At 37.7% G+C, this 22,410-nt stretch overlaps 2 protein-coding genes and 1 pseudogene across 2 annotated transcripts in view; 1 reads left to right on the top strand and 2 right to left on the bottom strand.

Annotated features, from left to right (window-relative positions):
• IQCB1 (IQ motif containing B1) overlaps window positions 1–4,551 on the bottom strand; it is a 51,832-nt gene extending 47,281 nt beyond the window's left edge. Inside the window, exon 1 of the mRNA XM_063113391.1 lies at window positions 4,472–4,551. The gene's annotated coding sequence lies outside the window, so the exon portion shown is untranslated. The remainder of the gene's footprint in view (window positions 1–4,471) is intronic.
• Window positions 1,962–4,233, bottom strand: LOC134387216 (zinc finger protein 696-like; annotated as a pseudogene).
• A 1,040-nt stretch (window positions 4,552–5,591) lies between the features above and the next one.
• EAF2 (ELL associated factor 2) overlaps window positions 5,592–22,410 on the top strand; it is a 38,113-nt gene continuing 21,294 nt past the window's right edge. The window contains exons 1-2 of the mRNA XM_063086362.1: window positions 5,592–5,700; window positions 13,428–13,522. Of these exons, the coding sequence (XP_062942432.1) occupies window positions 5,592–5,700; window positions 13,428–13,522 (204 nt within the window). The remainder of the gene's footprint in view (window positions 5,701–13,427; window positions 13,523–22,410) is intronic.

Here is a 22,410-nt window from a genome sequence, read left to right as displayed (position 1 = left end):
ATCTTTCCGTCAACTTCTGAAGCACCCTCATATTTAAACTTCCTCTAGACTGGACGTCATTCAAGATGTATGCTATTATAAGCAATACTGCAATAAATATCAATGTCCATCTCTTTATGCACTAATACTAGTTTCTCTGCAGGATGAATTCCTTTCAATGTTGGATGGTTGGGTTGCAGAGCATACATATTCTAAATTTTGATTAGATTATACCTTTTTCTCCAAGGTGAGTGATCCAATTTATACTTCCACCTACAAAGAGGGTGTTCATTTTATTATACTTTCATTAATACATGCAATGGATTGAATGGCCCCCCAAAGTCATTAAAGCTTAGTTCCCATTGTAACTGTTGAGAGTAGGAAATCAGGTGGGCCCTTGAAGAAGTCATTAGATTGTAGGACCATGCCGTAGTGAATGGATTAATAATGGTGGTCAGGGGTGAGGTTCTGAGGGTTTTAAAAGGAGAGCATGTGAGAATCTCTATCTCTGTTCCACCATTTTCTGCCACGTGAAACCCCTGTGTTTCTGTAAAACCATCACCAAAGAAGACCCGCTCCAGATGTGTTCCCTGAACTTTGGACTTCCTAGCTTCCAGAACTATAAGCAATAAATTTCATTTTCTTACAAATCACCCAGTTTCATGTATTTTGTTATAAGCTACATACAGAAAGGGACTAGTACAATACATAACCTTTTACATTTTTGCCAATCTACTATATGAAAAATGGTATAATCTTGTTTTAATATGCATATCTTTGCTTATTAGGGTGGTCAGGCACATTTTATGTTAATTGGTCAATTCTTCTTTAATTTACTTTTTTTCATTTTTTTGGCAGCTGGCCAGTATGGGGATCTGAATCCTTGACCTTAGTATTATAACACTATGCTCTAACCAACTGAGCTAACCAGGCAACCCCACTATTACATATTTTCTATGTATACTCCTTGGCCATTTTTTATTAGCTTGTCCTTGTCTTTTGTAATTTTCATACATAAACATGAGCCTTTTATCTTTTATATCAGATGTAAAATTTTCTCCTTGATTGCCATTTGTTTTTTAAGTTTGATTATAGTGTCTTTACCATAGTTTTACAGTTCTTATGTAGTCAAACACAACAATCTTTTTCTCTATGGCTTCTGCCTTTTGTGTCATGCCTAGAAAGATTCTCCCTACCCAAAGAACTAAAAAACATTCCTCTAATTTTTTTTAGTGTATTTATGGGTTTTTTAAACTTATATTCATATCTTCAAATGTAAGTTATTTTTGTGAATGATGTGAAATAAGAATCTAAATTTTTTTAAGTTAGATGAGGTTATAGACTGGTGAAAAAAGAACAAATGCACATAGCAGTCATAAACTCCTGAGGTAAACTAATCATGAATAGACATGAGAGAAACAACTTGAAATGTCACATTTTCATACACTGAGTACATACACACATACACACATAGGGTATATTTTTGGACTCTCTTTAGTTTCATTAATCTATTTGCTTATTCTTGGCCTAATACAACACAGTTCATTTTAAGGTGTTTGAAGAAAATATGCATCAGAAAGTAAGCTTCATGAGGGCAAACCCATACCATCCCTGGTGACTGCCTTCCTCTCTCTGGTTTACTGCTTTATCCCCAATAGCTAAACTAGTGCCTAGCATGTGGTAGGTCCTTAATAAAGACAAGCTGAAAAATGAATAAATGCAAAAATCTGTGGCATTCTGAGACTCAATTTCTTGACCTACTTTTCTCCTTGTTACAATACGGAAAGCTCAGATTTCTGGTTGTAAGCCCTTTTAAGAAAAGATAGACTTAAAACATTTGTTTTATTTTGAACCACCAAGACAGCTTTATTATTTTCCTTACTGAACAAGGAATGAAGACACAAACCTACTTCTGGGCAAAATTTAATGCGGGTTACACCCACCCCCTCCAGTCTTGTTCACACATTTTTTCTGCACCACATTCACCCCACCACAGGCTCTCTCTGTGCCGTGCACCTCTGGTGCTGTACCAGATGAAAGCTCACACAGAAGGCCTTGCTGCACGCGGTGCAGTGGAAGTGCTTCTCCATGGTGTGGATCCGCTGATGCCAGAAGGAGCCCCACAGAGCCTGGAAGGTGCACCCACAGTCACTGCACTTGTAGGGCTTCTCCCTGATGTGGACCCTCCAGTGCTTGCTAAGGGGCTGCGGCTGAACGCGTGCCCGCAGTCCTGGCAGTCGTAGAGCCTCTTCCCAGTGTGGATTACGTGATGCTGGATGAGGATGGAGCTTTAGCTGAAGGCCTTCCCACATTCTTTACATTTATAGGGATTCTCTCCATGGTGAATTCTCAGGTGCTCAACAATATTTGACTTGTGAATGAAGGTCTTCCCACATCCATTACATTCATAGAGTCTCTCTCCAGTGTGAATTCTCTGATGCTTGATAGCATCTGAACTCTGGCTGAAGGACTTGCCACATTTAGTACATTTGTATGGTTTTTCTCCCATGTGTATTCTCTCATGTTTAATAAGGTTGAAGCTTTGGGTGAAGGCTTTCCTACAGTCCTTACAAAGATAGGGTTTCTCCCCACTGTGGATCCTCTGGTGCCTAACGATATGCAAGCTGTGGATTAAGGCTTTCCCACAATCGCTGCTGGGGCGGCTTCTCTCGGGAACGGATGTTCTGATGTTTCGCTGCATCTGAATAGCACTTGGCAGGCACTGCATTGAAAAGGCTGCCCTTTCCAGTGCCCTCTCTGATATGTTGCGGAGCCTGCATTCACAGCAGTGTCTGACTGAGATGACTGTTCTCATGGCCATTCTGCCCCCCAGTTTTCTAACAGATGACCGTCTCTGAGGCGCCACTCTGGGCCTCTCTCTAGCGCCTCATTTTCACAAAGGTCAAGAGACCCCAGTGCTGGGAAGGCCCCGAGGCCAGCCCAGACCTGGCACAGCCTCTCTATGGCATTCTCCTTCTGCAGACTTCTTGCTTTGGTGTCAATACTGTGCTCTGAGCTGCCTGCTCGAGATGGCTGCCACCTGATGCCTGTGCTAGAGAAGCAACTTTCACAGCTGTGAGAGTTTCCATCAGGGTATCCCTCTCCTTGGCGTCTGAAGTCCCAGGCCAGGGACTCTCCTCCTCACTCCACCTTACAGTGGGAACAATTCGTACAAGCAAGAATTGGGGGTGATGGTGTTTGGATGTGTTGTCTCTGCCAAAACTCATGTGGAAATTTGATCTCCAATGTTGCAGTGTTGGAAACTGATTGAGTCATGGGGTAGATCCCTCATGAATGGATTAATGCTCTCCCTGGGGGAGGAGGAGTAGTGAGTGAGTTCTTGCTCTATGCTCTATTAGTTCCCATGAGAGCTTGTTTATAGGACCCTGGCACCTCCTCTCTCTCTCTCTTGCTTCCTCTTGCCATGTGATCTGCTTGTACCCACCAGCTGCCTGCCGCTTTTCTGCCATGAGTAGAAGCAGCCTGAGGCCCATGCCAGACGCAGCTGTCCCAGAATCATAAGCCAAACAAACCTCTGTTTTTTATAAATCACCCAGTTTCAGGTATTCTGTTATAAGCAACACAAACAGACTAAAACAAGGGGAAACAGGCACTCCCTGAACCGCTGGAAAGAGAATTGATGCCACCGGACTTGCGGCCACACGCCAGGGTGGGGCTGTGCCAGGCAGTGCGCTGCCGCGGTTTCCCATGTGAATGTGGGCCCGGGACCCACCGCCAGCCTTGCAGCTGACCTCTTAAAACATTGTTCTTGCCTCCTGGCTACCATAATAGAACATCACTAAAACATTATCATCATCACCAAACGTGTGTAGAGCAATATGTCATATGCAAGGGTCACAAAGATTTTACATAAGTCAGATTCCCTGATAATGTCTCTGGTTGGGAAAGAAAACTATGTATGTTTACATACACACACACACGTACATATACACAAAATAAAATACTTAAGTATATAAAATATAATATGTTAAGTACTAAGTAGATGATGCAGATAAGAATACAGACCATAAAGTCAGAGGACTGGGCTTCTCTGAACTAGTTTCAGCTGTAAACAAAATAGCAATTCCTATCTCCCTAATAAGTCAATACTTCCTAATAATTCCTAATAATTCAAGATTTAAAAGAAAAGGCAGCCACCAAGGATGATCTCAAAATATAGTATGACAGTAGCACTGGGCCTTAACAATTTGGAGAGTGAGTTACTATTCTAATTGCTTTCATGTATTACCTCATTCAATCGTCGCAACAATGCTAAGGGATAGGTACAGTTATTTTCCCCCAATTTTAACTAAGAGCATATTTTGGAGAGTTTAGTTTGCACAGTCACACGTAAGTATGAAGCTGCGGTTCAAACTGAGAAGTTCTGGCTCTAGAATCTGAGCACTTAACTACCATATAAAACATTGTTAGTGTACCTCAAAAGGGTAGAATTTAGATAAGCAGGTTGAGAGACACACATTCACCTACCCACCTGGAAAAATAAATTGACACATCTGCCTATAGTAGAAGGTAAGTAAAGGTGTACAGTTTAACTGCATAATTATCCTGAAAAACAACCACCTGTTATGGCAACCATTTGTAAACTTTCTCTTGAGTGCTTCTCCTTTAACACACCACTTCTCCCACTTTTACATTAAATTCATGAACTCTGACAAAAAAAAAAAAAAAAATGAGATTTGTCAGTTATTAATGTTACTACCCTGTTGACAGAGCCCTAGCTCCAGCCTCACTCAGCCTTATCCTTTGGGAATCACGCCTCCCTGGCCATGCTCCTTACTGCCTCCGCGGATCACTGTGACAGAAATAAATGAAAGGAGGAAACCCAATACAATCCAGTTACATGTGATCCTAAACGTCAGCAGTTCCTAACTCCGAATCCTCTTTTTTCCCTCCCTACAAGTCCCCTCTTCCAGTCCTAATACCACCGGTAGTTTCCTCTGGTACAGAAAGGTCAGAAAACTACTGTCGGGGTAACGGCGTCGCTTCAGTCAGGTCCAAGGACCGAGGCTCCGGGGTCGCGGTCTCCTTTTCCCCAGATTCTAGACCCCGCTTTGGCTCTACGAGGCCTTAGGCAAGACCCGAGGCCTTGTGCCCAAATACCGCCCCTCCCCGGGCCTCAGTTTCCACGACAGATCTCCACAGAAAGGGCGTGGAGCAGGCCGATTCTCCAGTTAAGAGCTCCTACATGCCGGTTCACTTGGTCCAAAAGCTTGAGGTCCGGGACTCCCTTCACCTCAGGGCCTTCTCCTTCCCCATCCGCCACCTCAGTCCGTTACCTCGCTTAGCGTTTCTCCACCAAACGACCGGATACTCACCACGCACCACTGAGTTACGACTACCAGGGCGGCTGCGTAGCAACGTGGGACCTAGGCGCCTAGACGCTGGACCAGGATCCTCCGAGCCAAGGGGCGGGGCGCTCTTTGCCAGGCAGCCAATTAGAACGCGAGAGGCACCCGGTGGGACGGCGCGCATCGGGCGCGGGGCGGAGTCTGTGGTGGCTGCGCTGGTGGTGGCTAGTGCAATTGCTTCAGGCTGAGGTGGCGGATGGTGGTGAGCACCGGTGGCTGAGGCAAAGTCGGAACCGGAGGAAAATGATGAATGCAGCGGCGGGACTCTCGTACGTTGACCGTCGCGAACGGGTTCTCAAGTTAGGCAAGAGTTTTGAGAAGCATCCACGCTGCGCCTTCCACACTGTGCGCTGTGAGTCAGGACGGCCCCGGGGAAACATGGGGAACCTCCCAGATGGGGGTGTACGGGCACAAACCCCTCCGAGTTCTGTTCCTGGAGTCTCCCCTTACTCTGCAGGAGATGGGGGTGGGGGGCGACCCCCAGCGCGGTGCTCTACCCTGCCTGGGTCCTAAGCGGTTGGTGAAGGAGCAGGTGTGGGTAAACTGGGCAGAGGGATTTAAGACCAGCAGACAAGAAGAGAAACTTCTTGGAGAAGGTGTGCAGCGGTGACTGTGGAGACATACGTGACAGGTGGGTAATGCAGAGTTGGAAAGGAAAATAATGTGACAAACGGACGGGAACAGGACTGAATGCGGAGGAAGGGAATGCCTTGAGATTGGTGAGACAATATTCTCTCCGCTTTTTCTCACCACTGGCTGATGAGGGTTGCTTTTTAGAGTGTTCTTGGGGAGAGGTTCTCAACCATCCCAATAATCTCTATCTCTTTTGGACCCCAGGTTTTATTCAGTCAGTTATCAAATACTGATTATCAAAGTTTTGGAGGTGTGTTATTTATTTGGAAGATATTTACGTCCCTTTGATTTCTACCCGTTGGTTTTTCTTGTGGCCTCTAGAACTTGTTTTAATAAGTTACTCTCTTATATTGTTGAGGTAGAAAAGGGAGCTCTTTTACTTTAACAGTTGAATGGTATAGATGCAGAAGGGAAAATATAGCCTTTATGATTTCGTATGTAAAACATTCATTCTTTGCATAATAGCCCGCATAGAAATCTAGCGCTGGAAGGAAACTTTGAGATCATCGAATCATAACCTTTCATATTTCTGTGGCAAATCTGTATTTTTTTCACTTCCTTTATCCAGCCCTGCCCTTTCGTATTGTCTCATCAATCATTCTGTCCTCAGACTGTCCAGAGACCTTTATGGTTATTACTCTGAATTGTTCCATGGTACAATCAAAACACCCAACTAAAACTCACATTCTCCAAAAGTTTGCTTAAGTTGTAGACAGTCTAGTTACAGTAATTCAGAGTAAAGAGATGACAAACCAGTGGTCTTAATATAAGAGTTTTATTAAGCAAAATTAATATCCAGTTGATAGAATAAATGGGGGAGATATTTGTGAACAGATTTTCAACAGTGTCCCTGATTTATTCCTTATCATACTCTGTCATCCAAAGCTTCCATCCATACTCTGTCACAGTGAGACAGCTAGTGCTGTGCTGGCTCTGCAGTTTCTCTCTTCAGTTCCATTTCCCAAAAGTATGACATGGTTCTTACCTGGTTTCTCCATGCTTTTTTCTCAAATAGTATCTCCTCTCTCCTTTCTTCTTTCTTCTTATGTATGTAGTAGCCTTAGTATCAAGTTACAAGTTTTAAGATTATAAAAATTTGCTTAAGAATGTATTTTTAGGGCTAGCCAGTTAGCTCAGTTGGTTAGAGCTTAGTGTTATAACACCAAGGTCAAGGGTTCGGATTCCCATACCTGCCAGCTGCCCCCCCCCCAAAAAATTTATTTTTATATAACTTGGGTATATAGTCTCTTTTTAAGAGAGTGAACCTCAAATTAAGTGAATGAAAAAATAGCCTTTGAAAAGCACCTTGAAGGTGCTTTTTACTTATATTTTCAAAGCCTTTCATTTATAAAGGTTCTTAAAACTGGAATTATATGTTCAAAGTCAAAGAACAAATGATCTGAGTATAAGAATGAGAATAAACAAACAAAAAACAATAACAATAATAACTACAATAATAAATAAACCCAGATGTTTCAATATGCACTCAGTTCTGTGGAAGACATTAGAAAGGTTTTCAGCTCTTATTTTTTTTCTTGTTGAAGCAGGCATAGTAATGGCACAGAATCATTTTAGATTTATTTCAATAAAACCAGTCTATCCTTGGAAGACAGTTTTATTTCTAATGTGGTCCTCACTCTTAAGAACTCAAAGTGAGGGATGGTAACTGCAGAATAGTGGATCTGACGTTCATACGGGGCAGGTGGACCTAATTTATAATAAACACTCAAGCGACTGTAGTCTGGGAGAAAGTAATATTCTGTGTTTATGTACAGGGGCAATTATGCTTGTCTGATATGCTAAGTCTTTAGACAAACATGGATGTGAATCCTAGCTTTCACTATCTATATATGTAATGGGACTTTGAGAACATTCTCTAAGTTCTCATTCTCTATTTTCTTTTGTGTAAAATGATAATAATAATATCTACATTTGGGAGTCTTTTGTAAGGATTAAATAAGGTAGCATAAGCACCTTATTACAGTATTTGGCACATGGTAGAGAATAAATAGAAGTCATTGTTATTTTTGAAGAGTTATATTCACATGTGTATGAGGAGTGCCAGTGAATGTAATTTACTTAGACTTTGAAAGAGTATTTATCAGGGCTTGGCAATGAAACCTATCAAAAAGATAGTCTGGCATGTGGTAGGGAGGGCATGGGTGTTCTATCAATGATAAGTTTAACATTAAACGCTTCATTGGGTAGAAGAGTTTGAAAAACAGGACCCACTAGAATCGATTTTGGATTTGGGCTAGTACTAGTTTTACAATTTATATCCAGATAAGGGAATAAACAGTGAAATTCCTAAGCTTGTAAATGACACCACATTTTGGTGTCATGAAATGATGAGCTGATGAGCAGTGACTATGGAAAAATTGTCTGAGGCTTTAAGTGAACTCACCTCCCCAAAAAGAGTAGTTAAGCTTTGGTGTAAGCAAATATCAGAAAGTTCACTAATGAAAAATAGAATTAAAATTATATTTACAGTTAAGGTTCTTTGATCAGTGTGGTATATTGGAAAGAGTGTGGGTTTTGGAGTTAGTTGATTCATTCAAATCCCAGGAAATAAATTTATGATAGTAATTGTAGATCCTTTTATGAAGATACATTTTGATATTTTGTTATGCTACAGCCAAAATAATAAAAAGTGGTAAACATTGACCAAAAAAATATTAAATACAAAGTAGAAAATGTTTTTTTACTCTTCGTGCAATCTATATAACTATATTGTAAACCTGAAAAAGATAACATAGATGAAGGAAATCCACAGAGAATAAATAAATAGTAAAATTGGTGGTGGGATTTCCAAACCAAGGAGAACTGAAAAATAAACGTTTTGGTATGCAATCATAGCAACGTAGAAGAGAATACATTTTTTTTTTGATTTATCAGTATACAATGTAGTTGATTTTCGTGTCCCTTTACCAATTCCTCCTTATCCTCCCTCCCTCTCCCCACTCCCGCTCCCCTTTCCCCCCCATCAACATCATATCTGTTCACTTGTCTTAACGAGTTAAAAGAATTGTGATTATTATCTTCTTTTTTCCCCCAGAAGAGAATACATTTCACATTTGAAAGCATATGGAAAGCATGAACATGATATTGTTTGACAAATTCTATAATTTTAGAACTATATTTGACCCCCCTTGAAACTTACAAGTTGTATACTTAAAAAAGGTTATTTGAAGACAAAAGACAACACTACTTGATGTAACAAGTAATAAAAAGTAGAATTTATTAATCCTAATAGTAGAATAATTAGAAATGTAAATAGGTTTAGAATAGTCTTGTTGGATTTGTTCATACTTATCATTAAGTAAAGCAACAGATGTTTTGAGTACATTTCTGTCTCTTGCAATTAATATTATGTACTACAGGCATCTATATAGGCTTCAAGGACCTGTGAACCCCTTTAAATTTCACAGTGTTTGATATGTTCAGATATGCATTTTTCTGTAGAGAGGATTTATAATTGGTCTATAATTTTCATTGCGTTTTCATAGAGATTTGTGACTGTTCCTCATGTCCTAATACTGCTCCCTACAAACATACGCAAAAGTTAAGAACCATGGATATAGGGCTGGCTGATTAGCTCACTTGGGAGAGTGTGGTGCTGGTAACAAGGTCAAGGGTTCAGACTCCTGTACCTGACAGCCACCAAAAAAAAAAAAAAAAAAGATAGATATAAGACAAAGAGCTGTATAATATGAGTATAATATGAGTGGATAGAGTATATGGCTTGAGTTCCTGACTTCATCATTTGTTGATTTCATTACTTTAGAAGAGTTCCCCTTTAGTAAAATGTGGGTACAAATATTAAACTCAAAGTTTTGTTGTGAATATCAAAAGTGGAAATATAAAGAAAAAAATCACTTTGTAAATAATAAAACAGAGGTTATACATTAACTGCCTGTGGGGTGAGTTTGACTCTAGAGACTTTGATGCACACAGTTGTTATTTCTTCTTGAATTAGTTGCAAATGCCTAAAAATCAAGATTTTTTTTAAATATAAAAAGCTGGATTTCCAGCTTCTCTTTAAAAATCAGAAGGTAACCTGGCAATACCCAACTCATATCTCCTTTTGACAGAAGTTGGCTGGAACAGAGTTGTAGTTGCCTTCCTGAGATTGGGTTTATTCATTCCTTAAGTCACTATGGTTCCCACTAGTCTTCTTTACCATTTAGGTTGCTGGCTAGCCTCTCCTCTAAACCATCATTTAGCTGTAATTAAATGACAACCATACCTCCCAGTATTGCTCTTTGTGCTACTCTCAGAAAAATAATGGAAGTCAGAGGGCCATGGTTTTACTCTAGCATGTAATTTCTAATGTTTTACGTATTTATCATAGAGAATTTTTTATTGTCCAATATTAAGTAACAGGTGTGCTCTGTGAGAGCAGAAGTGTGTTAATGAAAAATACAAAAGGCATATGGCATTATCTACCCTAAAGGGATTGAGAGTCTTGAAGCAGAGATTAATCTGATCCACAGGAAATAGTTAGAAATAAGCATTTTACACATAATTTAGCACCCTTTATAAACTTAAAATAAGTTTGGAAGTGTTTCAGAGAAGAGTGAACAATATGAACCCATGTCAACTACAAAGATCTTTTATGTGAATATATCCATTATGTTAAAGGCACTGTGCTAAAGCTACAGTTCTGGCAAAATTAAAGTATGAGGCACTGTGCTTTAGAAAATTACAGTTCAGTAGGACATATCCACAAGGAGGTAAATAATATCAGGTAGTTTATGTTAGGTTTTGATGAATGGTATAGTAAGTGCTACAGGAGTGAAGAAGTTTTTGAGATTCTGGAGAGTAGGGAAAGGGCTGTGCCCTGAAATGGCATCAAGGAAGAAGGGACTTTGAAATAAGATTCAAGTTCTAAGAGAGCAAAAGGACAGAAAAGAGGAGAAAGGTGAGCTATAGGAATTCTAATAGCCTTTAGTTGATTGAAAACTAGATTGTCCTCAGAAAGAGTGGAAGGGGATGGCTCTGAAGGATAGGAAAGTAGATAGAGTGACTAGATATGAGCTATGAAGGAGAAAGAGGAGTATTTAGAAGAATACTTCGATTGATGAGCAGAAACTTGAAGGACAGTTAAAATTAGAAAGTTGAGGACCAACAAAGTCCATTACTGTGGGCACCCACATAGGGCATGATCATGTGATAACATTAATAGTGGAAGATTTTAAGTTGTAATTATTTCATTTCTACCTTATATACATTCTTATAAAGTGACTTTGGTTCTCCTTTTAAGTTCACAAATGATATTTGCTTGCTCAAACTGGAGTTTTCTTCTCTCCCTGATGATGTTGATATATTTTGGCCAACTTCTTATCTCTTTATTCTAACTGGGGTTTGTGGTTCCTTATTCTAGCTTTAGCAAATATTAGTTGCATAATCTTGGGCAAGGAACTCAATTTCTTCCATCTTTACTTCGTATCTGTATTATAGGGATATTCGCTACTTTACAGGATTCTTGTGAGGCTTTGAGATAGGAGTGATTAGAAAAACTTTACAAATTGATTAACACATAAGTAATAGCTGTTATTATTGTAGTTTTGTTTTATATCTGTGTTCATTCTCCTAGATTTTTCTGGCTTCTCTTTTGCTTTCTACTTTCTCTTTATCTCTTTGATACTCAAGCTCAGTTCTTATTTTTTCCTTCAATATCGTTGTCTTTTCATCAGTTGGCCATTAATTAACACTTATTTCCCTCAGTTCACTTCCTCATTCTAGCATCTAAAACTTAACACCTTAATTACATCTTTCACCTTTGCCCCTTACCTTGCTTGCTACTACTAACAAACTCCCCAATTTATTTTCAGTCCAATCTGTATCTTTTGATTCCTCAGTTGTGCTTCCTAGGGACACATTGTGAATCAAAACTCTTATTTTTTTGTATTGCTTATGTTATTTTCATATCCAGGAATAAACATTGAGATTTTAAGAGAAGTTATTGCTTGTATTCAGTTTTGAATCAAAGCAGCATGAAGAATAAACTACATTATAAAGAATACTTTGTATGAATTGTTTATATTCATTTGCATTTATATTTGTTTAAGGAATAGAGGAATGAAATTCATTTCTTTTCATAGAGTTGTTATGGGAATTAAATATGAAGACTTAAGCATGGTACCTGGCATGTAGTAAGCATTCCACTGATATTGGCTATTATAATTGTCGTTGTGAAGCAGAGCCAGCCTTTGTTTATTGACAGAGTGATGATTTGATAAGCATTGGAAGATTCTCTTTTCCCAAGAATCTGTCCATTATAATTTTCTAAATTCCATTAATAAATATTCATTACTTTGGATTTAGACTTTTGCCTTTCTTGCTTTTTTGTTAATGTAAGGATAAATCTCTTGGAACAGGGGTGATAATTGGGAGGGACCTATTGGGCGCTGGTAATGTTCTATTTCTTGGTCTGAGTTGCTGGTTATACACAAGTTATTTGTGAAAGTTCATCAACCTTATAATTTATGTTATATTTTGCATGTATGATGTATTTTAATAAAGATTTAACTTTAAACATAACATAAAGAATTATACATGAGAATTATTATCATTCATTGATGTATATTGACATGGATTGTTTTTAAATGGCTTTCATATTTTAGATGTTTTTAAGCTTATTTAGCATGTGAAATATCTCAGTGCCCTAAATTCCTTCTAGGTGATTTTTTTTTTCTTTTTTTCTTTTTTTTTTTGGTGGCTGGCGGTATGAGGATCCAAACTCTTGACCTTGGTGTTAAAATACTGCAACTCTAAACAAACTGAGCTAACCAGCCAGTCCTAGGTGATAGATTTTAATGGTATCATTTGAGCTATGATTTAACTCAAAATTAAAATTTATTTTAGTTCTTCTAAAGTGGCAGATTTGGTTAAATTTACACATCCTTTAGTGTATATATCTATGAAAAACTCAAACTGTTAAATGAAAAAGATTTCTTTTTATTGAGTTTCCTCATTAATTTGTATTTGGTGTATATTCATTCATTTTGTTCTGCTAGAATGGCAGACAGGTAGTACTTATAGTAGGCACCAAAGGTGATTTAAGAAAAATTTATGGGAGAAAAAGACTGAGAATTAAATATTCTACCTATGTCAGTTTTTTCAAAAGTTGTGAAAACATGGACATTATTTAGTTTTTAGCAGTAGAACATCTTAGTCTAGTTCATCTTGGTCTAAACAGGATTCTAAGGGAGCTTGGTTTAAGAATAATGTTTCAGAGTATAGCTATTTCTTTTTTCTCAGAATTATGCATACAGAAATAAACTGGATTGAATTTTGTTTGTTCATTTATAATGTGAAGACTATTATAAACCATTTTAATTACTGGCTTTTGAAAAATGACTTACCATTCTGAAACATGTTTATATTTTTGATGTTCAGGTATTGTTCCTTCCTACAAAAATTGGTATTTGTATCTGTTTTTAGATGACTTTAAACCTGCTTCTATTGACACTTCTTGTGAAGGAGAGCTTGAGATCGGCAAAGGTGAACAGGTGACAATAACTCTTCCAAATATAGAAGTGAGTAATTGTATATATTTAGACTAAAGTAATCTTTTTTGCAGGATTTCCACTAAATTTAAATGGAAATATTGTGCAATGTATGTAGCGATGGTTGGTTAAGTTAATTAATAAGCGCAGCAAAACAAAAAACCATATTTTAAACTATTTTAGGTAAAACAATATTAAAATACTTTAATTCATTTAGTAGTTTTTTTTTTTTTTTTTGTCTTTTTCGTGACCGGTACTCAGCCAGTGAGTGCACCGGCCATTCCTATATAGGATCCGAACCCGGCGGCGGGAGCGTCGCAGCGCTCCCAGCGCCGCACTCTACCAAGTGCGCCACGGGCTTGGCCCTCATTTAGTAGTTTTGATGCAAGAGGAATAGTCTGGGGAGGCTCATTAGCCAGCCTAAACGCACACCATCTTCTTACCAGGTTCTTGACCCCACCAGAGGAAAGAATTCAAGAGCAGATCACAGTAGAAAGTGAGAACAGATTTAATGTAACAAATAAGAGATGCAGATTTCATAGAGAGAGTGCTGCATAGCTCCAGAGACTGAGCAGGGCCCACACCAAGTTTAACACAAAAGTGAGAAATACACACTTTAAGTTTAGTATAAAGTGCTGGCTGGCTCAAGAGAGTGAGCAGCTACCTGCTAAAAGTAAGCTTACCACAAAAGTAAAGCATACAGGGGCCGGCCTGTGGCTCACTTGGGAGAGTGTGGTGCTGACAACACCAAGGCCACGGGTTCGGATCCCATATAGGGATGGCTGGTTAGCTCACTGGGTAAGCATGGTGCTGAGAACACCAAGTCAAGGGTTAAGATCCCCTTACCGGTCATCTTTTTTTTTAAAAAAAGTAAAGCATACACACCTCAGTCAGCAAAGTACAGGTTGGCCCAGGAAAGTGAGCAACAACCTCACCTTCTGCCAAGATTCGGCTTTTATAGTTTTGCTCTGTAATATATATTCATGCTATCTAATTAGGGCACGGTTCCCTGTTATGTAACATAGTTTTGCACATGCTCAGTTGGTCTCTTTTTGGAGCATGTTCATTTGTCAAATCCTATCACATGCACTGAAAATATTAAAGAATAGTCTGTGCTCTTTAGCACCCCTAGTGGAAGGTCATTCAAAGGATAAACTCCCTTCTGTAGTGAATGCTCAGTCACTGGGGTCATTTAAGCCTGTATAAATTCCTTTTACTGAGCATGCTCAGCTACTGGATTTGCATGTCTGTCCCTTATGATCTTAATCTCCTTGTGTTGGTGCAGAAAATAGGTCCAACAAGCAACAGTAACTTTCCTCCAGGGGAGGGCCTAGAGAATGGCCTTGGGGAACAGCTTGAAACCTGAACCCATGGACACCAAGCACCTCCTATCTCAGTTTCAAGAACTATTATAGAAAATGATTTGAAAAAAATTGGAGGTCTAAACAAATATCTATTAAATTCCTATTATGAGCCAGATTTTGTACTCTAAACAAGGGATAGTAACATATCTCTTGCCTTCTAGCCCTAATCTGTTATAGCCGACAGACACATGAACATCTAGTGTTATAACTTAGAGCATATGCTAAATTCTGTGCAAGCACATAAATGGAAATAAATACCCTGCCTGATAGAATCTTTAAAGGCTTCTCAAAGTAAGCAGTTGTATCAAGTAGACAGGGAGTAGAATACTCTAGGCAAACAGAACATATGAAATATGTTCTGAAAGGCACTATTGAAATATGTATATGAAAGGCATTAATGCTGAAAGAACAAAGAATTTGTGAAATAAATGACTTTACATTGTAAATTACAATATGATGAAAAATGATTGACAGGAATAGAGACTGGAAAGGTAGGTTGGGATCAGATTGTAAAGGATCTTTTATGTTGTAATATAGAATTTGAACTTTATCCAATAAGCATTACATTTGTGGTTTTTAAACAGACAAGTAACATGGTTAGATTTATGTTTTTGGTGATATTTCAGCGGTAGTGTGGGGAATGGGTTGAAAAGAAAGAGACTAAATGGGGGAGGCCTTAACCAAAAGTTTTGTCCTTTTTTTTAGATTTCCAAATGTATCGAAGAAACACTACCAAGTACTATATGCATAAAAATACAAGTTCTTTGTTGTATGCTCTAGTTTTCTCAGTCCTTGAGTTAGAAATATCTTAATATTCAGCTTAAATTTCTTTTTCTTTTCTTTTATACTGACTTCATCTATTCTCAAGACTGTGGCTTTATACTTTAATATATAAAGAAAACCCTGAACTTTTTTAGATTTTTTTGTTTTAGTTTTTATAATAGTGGTTTTGTGCTGATCCACATTCTTTTTTACACGTTAATGAGATGTCTTATCGTGGTTACAGGTATAGCAAGTAAACTCTCTATCCTCTAGCCTGCTATCTTTTTCTTATTTTTATCAGTTGACACCAGTTATTGAGACCCCACTATTATGTCAGATTTATCAGTTGCTGCCTCTGAAGGTTTTCCTAAGGCTAATTAAATTTGTAGGCACTTTTGATTGCATAGTTCTCATTTGCTCCCTTAGGAACTGAGGAAATGAAAAATCAATTTAGTATGAGATGATGTGGATAAGTTAACCTTTGTATTACTCTGTTATGAAAAATTGTTCAGATTCTGGTGTCTCTAAAATAGTTTGGAAATTTAGTCTTCAATAACCTAAGGCATCTTTGCTTTGTGATGTATATTAAAGAAAAACCTAAACCAACCACTTAATTTTTTTTTTTTTTTTTAATTTTATTTTGTCGATATACATTGTAGCTGATTAATGCTCCCCATCACCAAAACCTCCCTCCCTTCTCCCTCCCCCCCTCCCCCCCAACCATTTCCTTTCTGTTTGTTTGTTGTATCAACCACTTAATTTTAAAAGTTATTGAAAAGCCTTAAATTGATAACAGGAACCACTAGCCTGTTGTTTTAGGCTATAGTATTACTGATCAGTGATGATTGGTTTGCAAAAAAAACTTTAGTTGGATTCTTTTCTGCCATGTAGAATATTATTTTCTCAAATCGCAATCCTCCCATCCTCATCCCTTTGCATTGCTCTTTTACCCCAACAAAATGGGGATTCTTACATTTATTAACAAACCTTTTTCATTCACTCATATCGTGCTTTAAATAAGAGTTACCATCTACCAGGCTGGCCAGTTAGCTCAGTTGGGAGGATTCAATCTCCAGCCAGCCACCAATAAGATAAAATGAATTTTTAAAAAACGAGTTACCATATACCATGTGTTTGATTATGGTCTCAATTGAAATACCTCTTAGAAGAATGGTGATCTTAGGAGACTATATTTTTAAGCCTGCAAATTGTACATTTCTGAAATAGCAAAGAAATCACTTGGGGAAAAGTAACCACCCCCAGCCCACCAAAGATACATCCAAAAAAGAATATGCTTCAGTAATTGTGTGTGTGTGTGTGTGTGTGTGTGTGTGTGTGTGTGTGTGTGTGTGTGTAGACACAAGAAAGAGAAAGACTAGCCATATGAGTATGTACATGTACTTTTTGTGTGTTAACTCCTATACTAGGTAGCTACTGAAAATAAACACAGAGGTAGACAGGGCATGGTCAGGGTCTTAAAAAAATTACCATTTAATGGGAGAGACAGGAAATAACTGATTAAAATACAGAAATGTAAGGACTGTCATAAAGGTACACATAGAAAATTATAGGAGCACAAAAGAGAGATAACCCAGGCAGGGGAAGGGGAGGAGGAGGAGACATCAGGATACACTGAGTCTTGAAGATGTTCTGAAGTTACCCAGCTGAAGGAGAGAAGGAAGGACATTTTAGTCAAAGAAAAGAAAAAGACATGGACCAAGATGCAGCAATGAAGGAAAGTCTGTTACATTTGAAGAATTACATATATGCCACTATGACTAGGTCAGAAGGGGTACATATGGGGACACACAGGGTAGAAGATGGAAAGATATTTAGGAGTCAGATTAATAAAAGGCCTAATATGTAATATAAATTAATTTGAATTTTATTCTATATCTCATTTAGATATCTGTAATGAAAGAGAAAATTATTCAAATTATCACCTGTAAAGAGCAAATATTTTTTCTGCTGAGCATGTAGTCCTTTAACAGTTGTGAATAAGAGTGGAAATTACATTCTTGCGTAAACTTTGTGGGAGTTTTTACCCCTTCATTTAAAGAACTTCTTTAAAAAATGGGGAAAAAAATTTTCTTCAGGGTCCTTAATTTTGTGGGTATTCTATGGAAATGTAATGATGATTAATTTGAGGCATTTAGATTCTCCTATTTTCTTTAGGTACCTGCTTTCATCTTCCTGGTAAAAATGCCTAGAAAGCTTTGAGTTATCCCATAAAATAAGGGTTTTATTATGTTATAATTTTAAGAGTGCCTTCAGATTCTAGTGTTTTTTTGATAGAGTAGATTTTCTAATTCTATTCTTCTTGGGTTTATTTGGTGTTACCAAATAGAAGAAACTAATAAAAATGAAGATTTTAAGGCTGGTTAAATACTGGGCATTTACAAATCTCTCTTTCTTACAAACACTTCTCTATGGTTGACTGCTATAATATTTAAAAACGCTGAATTTTGAAAGGAAAAATTTTAGTTAACTTGTCTTATGATTTGTCATTGGTGCTGTCTGAAATTGGCATAGTTTTAGTGCTGACTTTTTATCTCGAGGGGTACTTCTGTGGGCTTCTCTGAAATACCCTTCTCTGGAAGCTTCCAACTACCCTTCCTGTTATGTAAGCAACACATTTCTGGTGTTTGCTTATAACTTTAACCCTCAAACCGTTGACTTACGAGGTTTCTATATGTATGATGGGCTACTATGCCACTCTAGATGACCTTCTTGGGCAAAGTCCCTTCCAAGATGAACCTGGCCCACCACATTCTTGGAAACTCAGCCTATTTTAGGACCAGAATCCTCTTTTAACATCCTGTTACAAGTATTTTTTTAAATGAGTTATGTCTTTCATCATTGTGTAACAACATTTTTGTCCTGTTTTGTGGTTTTAAGCTTAAATACTGTATTAGTCAGGGTTCTCCAGAGAGACAGAATCAATAGGATGTGTTATAATTATATGAGAGGGATTTATTAGGGGAATTAGCTCATGTGGCTATGAAGAAAAGTCCCACGATAGGCCTTTTGCAAACTGGATGTTGATAGCGTAGCTCAGTCCAAGTTCAAAGGCCTCAAAACCAGGGAAGCTGATGGTGTCCGTGGTGTAAGTCCGGGAACCCCAAAAGCTGAAGAGTCTCATAGCTCATGTGACTATGAAGAGAAGTCCCACGATAGGCCATCTGCAAACTGGATGTTGATAGCATGGCTCAGTCCAAGTTCAAAGGCCTCAAAACCAGGGAAACTGATGGTGTCCTTGGTGTAAGTTCTGGAACCCAAAAGCTGAAGAGTCTCGAGCTCTGATGTTCACGGACAGGAGAGAAGAGTGTATCCCAGCTCCAGCGGATAGAGAGAGAGAGAGCTTCACCTCTTTCCTCTGTCTTTTGTTCTCTCCAGACCCCCAGCGGATCAGATGGTTCCCACCCACATTGAGGGTGGGTCCTTCCCACCCAGGCCACTCAGACTCTCATATTAATCTCTGTGAAAACACCATCACGGACACACCTGGAAAGATAGCTTCACCAGGTTTCTCAGCATTCCTTCATCTAACCCAGTTGACATCTAGAATTAACCTTCACAAATACCAAGTTATCTGATATGTATATGGCCACCTTTGCATTCTTTTTGTTAGCACATTCATAGAATCTTAGTGTCTCTTCCTTTTATTTAGCTGACATTTTGTTGTAAGTAAATCTCTTGTTAACAAAATATGTTGTGTTTCATTTTAAAATCCAGTTTGATACTTTCTATTTTTATGAGAACTCTATTACCATTTAGTTCAAAGTCGATATACTTGATTTTTATTTCTATCATTTTATAGTATGTTTATTAGTTATTTTATTGTTTCTTTTTTATTCTTTTCTTTATTAGTTTAACCAAGCAATATCTTTTTACTTTCTTTCTTCATTTTTTTCTTCTTTTGTTACTTTGTGAGTACGATTGTACTTTTTCTATTCCATTAGTGATTACTTTACTTTCCTGGTGTTCCTAATGAGGCATATAATTCTGTTTTTATATGAAAGTCAGTTCCTCCACTGTTTCCCTTTCCCCATCAAATAAGATTTTCAGAATACTTTTGTTGTTCCTTAATAGTTAAGATTTTTTTCTACTCTCTTCCATTTCCCTTTCCTTCCACCTCAGCCAAACACCTAAGTTTTGCCAAGATATTGTATCACATCATAGGATATCTTCATGTCAAGAGTACTTATTTAGCTCTTAACATTATACATTCTCAGACATTTTATCCTTTTGCATTTAAAGTTAAGTATATATAAATAGCCAGGTTCCTCTGCTCACTACTATTTCCTCTTCATTCCCCTACATTGAGGTTTTTGTTCTGATTCATTTGGTGTATGTTTAAAAATCCTTTCTTAATTTTTTTCTCCTCACATTTATTTTGTAGTGTGTCTTTTTGTTGACTGCTCTAAGTCAGTCATTCATACAAACCAACTATTAATTATTCTGTGTGGTTTGTGAAGAGCGGCAGGTTGAGAATGTTGGAGAGAGATAAGATTGTGGAGGGCCCCGTGTACAGGTTTATACAATATGGCTTTTATTCTGAATACATAAAGGTTTTTAAATGCCTTAAAGATTTGTAAGCATGTGAATAATATGATTAGATTTGCCTTTCAAGGGGAACAAAACTGGAAAGAGAGTAGGGAGGAGGATAACAGTAAGCTAGGTGAGATGATGGCTGGGTTCTGAAGATGCGTAATAGCAGTGAACATGGAGATGATAGGAGGTATTCAGTAGTTATTTAGATGCAAAGATAGTTCATGTGCTTAGTAGTTGTCTGGTACTTTAATAGTTGCCTTTCTTGGGGTATGCAATAGGGGATGGGAGATTAAAGTTTAAAAGTTAGGAATGGTGCTAAATTTAATGAAGAAAAAAGTTCAAATTTATAAAACTTGTTCAAAGTATAGAAGGCAGGTATAGAGATTATGAAAACCTTATTTAACTTGTTATCTATGGTTGGAAATTGCTCATATTGTTCATGTTCAACATTCATTGTATATTTGTAAAGGTTTTGGTAGTACTTTAGGTGCTGGGAGCAATTTATGACATTTGGTTTTTTAGGGTTTTTTGCTTTGTTTTGTTTTTCGGCAGCTGGCCAGTATGGGAATCCGAACCCCCGTGACCTTGGTGTTATAACACTGTGCTCTAACCAAGTGAGCTAACTATAACTAGCAAGCCCCTGCTGGGAGCAATTTTTGAAAAATTAATGATCCTTTTTTTATTCTTCAGGAGTTCACAGTACACATCATAATTTTAAGATGTATTCCATTCCAAGTAAGAATACAAATATCTTTAAGAATATATTGTACAAATCTCTTATCAACTGTAACTTGGAGTCCTTAGGTTACTATTTTGGGGTATCTTACTTGTTTTCAGCTAAGATATCTGAAAAATTTACTTACCAGCCAGGTAGACCCAGTTTGTTTTATCAAAATCATGCTCCTGGCTCTCTAGCTTACTAGGTTTTCAGCTAAGTATTTCACATCTAACCCTTCTATAGCCAGCCCAGACATGCCCACATCTCTGTGCTATGCATTCTTGATTTCCTATAGATCACGTTAGTTCTAGGAGAGAGGTAAAACACCTGTTCCTTTCTTTTACTTGCATCTTTTTCTCTCAATACCTCTCAGAAGTCTCTAACATACCCCCCTTTTATGGCATTCTCAGTCACAAAATTTATCTCATACTCCTCCTAGTGGTCATTTATTAAATTTCTAATGATTGTTAACTTCTTTAATGTGATATGCCCCTTAAAATCTTTTTAGAAGTCACCCTTTTCTGACCTGATCTGATATTATTATTGCATTTGAAAACAAATTATAATAAATGCTTTAAAATTTTAGTACACTTATAAAGTTCAAAAAAAGTGAACATAAATGATATAATGTTTAGGGATATATGTGATATAAAGCAAGAGAATGATAAACATAAAATTCCCTCAGGTTTGAGGGTGGCAGAGGCAAAGGATGTGGAGGAGCATGTAGTTAGACGTAGGTTAGTATTAAAAGTCTAGGTTTCTTTAGCTTTTTTATTATGGAAAATAGAATAGTATAATGAACTCCACGTACCCATCACTGAGCTTCAATAATTATGAACATTTTGCTAACTTTTTAAATCTATTCCCCTATTACTTTTTTTTCCTGGCAGATTTTAAAGCAAATCTAAGACATTATGTAATTTCATAAATGCTTATTATCATCTCTAACTGATAAAGATATTTTTATTTTTACCTAATGTATTAGTCCATTTCTGTTGCTTATAACAAAATATCTGAAACTGGGTAATTTATAGAAAAAAACCAAAATTTATTGCTTTCATTTCTGAGGCTATGAAGTCCATAGTCCAAGGAACACATCTGTTGGTGGCAACAGTGACCCAGGCATCTCACATTGCAAGATGGCGGAAGCAGAGAGCAGAGCAGAGCAAGAGAGAGACTCTTCATGCTCCCCTTTTACAGCCCTCCAAATCATACCCATGACCACCGTTTTTAATTCATTCACTATGGCATGCATGGTCCTATAATCTAATCACCTCTTCAAGGCCCCACCTTTCAATTATCATTATAGGATTTCCTACCCTCCTAACAGTCACAGTGGAAGCTAAATTTCTAATACATAAGACTTAGGGGATATACTTCAAGCTTCGGTGAGTTTTGGGGGACATAATTTAATCCACTACATTCTGCCCCTGGCCCCCCAAAACTTATGTCTTTTCACATGCAAATACATTCATTTCATCCCCAGTGTCTTAACTTGTTTCAACTCAAAAGTCCAAAGT

The sequence above is a fragment of the Cynocephalus volans genome, chromosome 1 (genome assembly GCF_027409185.1).
Source record: "Cynocephalus volans isolate mCynVol1 chromosome 1, mCynVol1.pri, whole genome shotgun sequence".
Classification (NCBI taxonomy): Eukaryota; Metazoa; Chordata; class Mammalia; order Dermoptera; family Cynocephalidae; genus Cynocephalus; species Cynocephalus volans.
The sequence above is the reverse complement of the archived record's forward strand: the minus strand, read 5'-3'. Positions and strand labels throughout refer to the sequence as shown.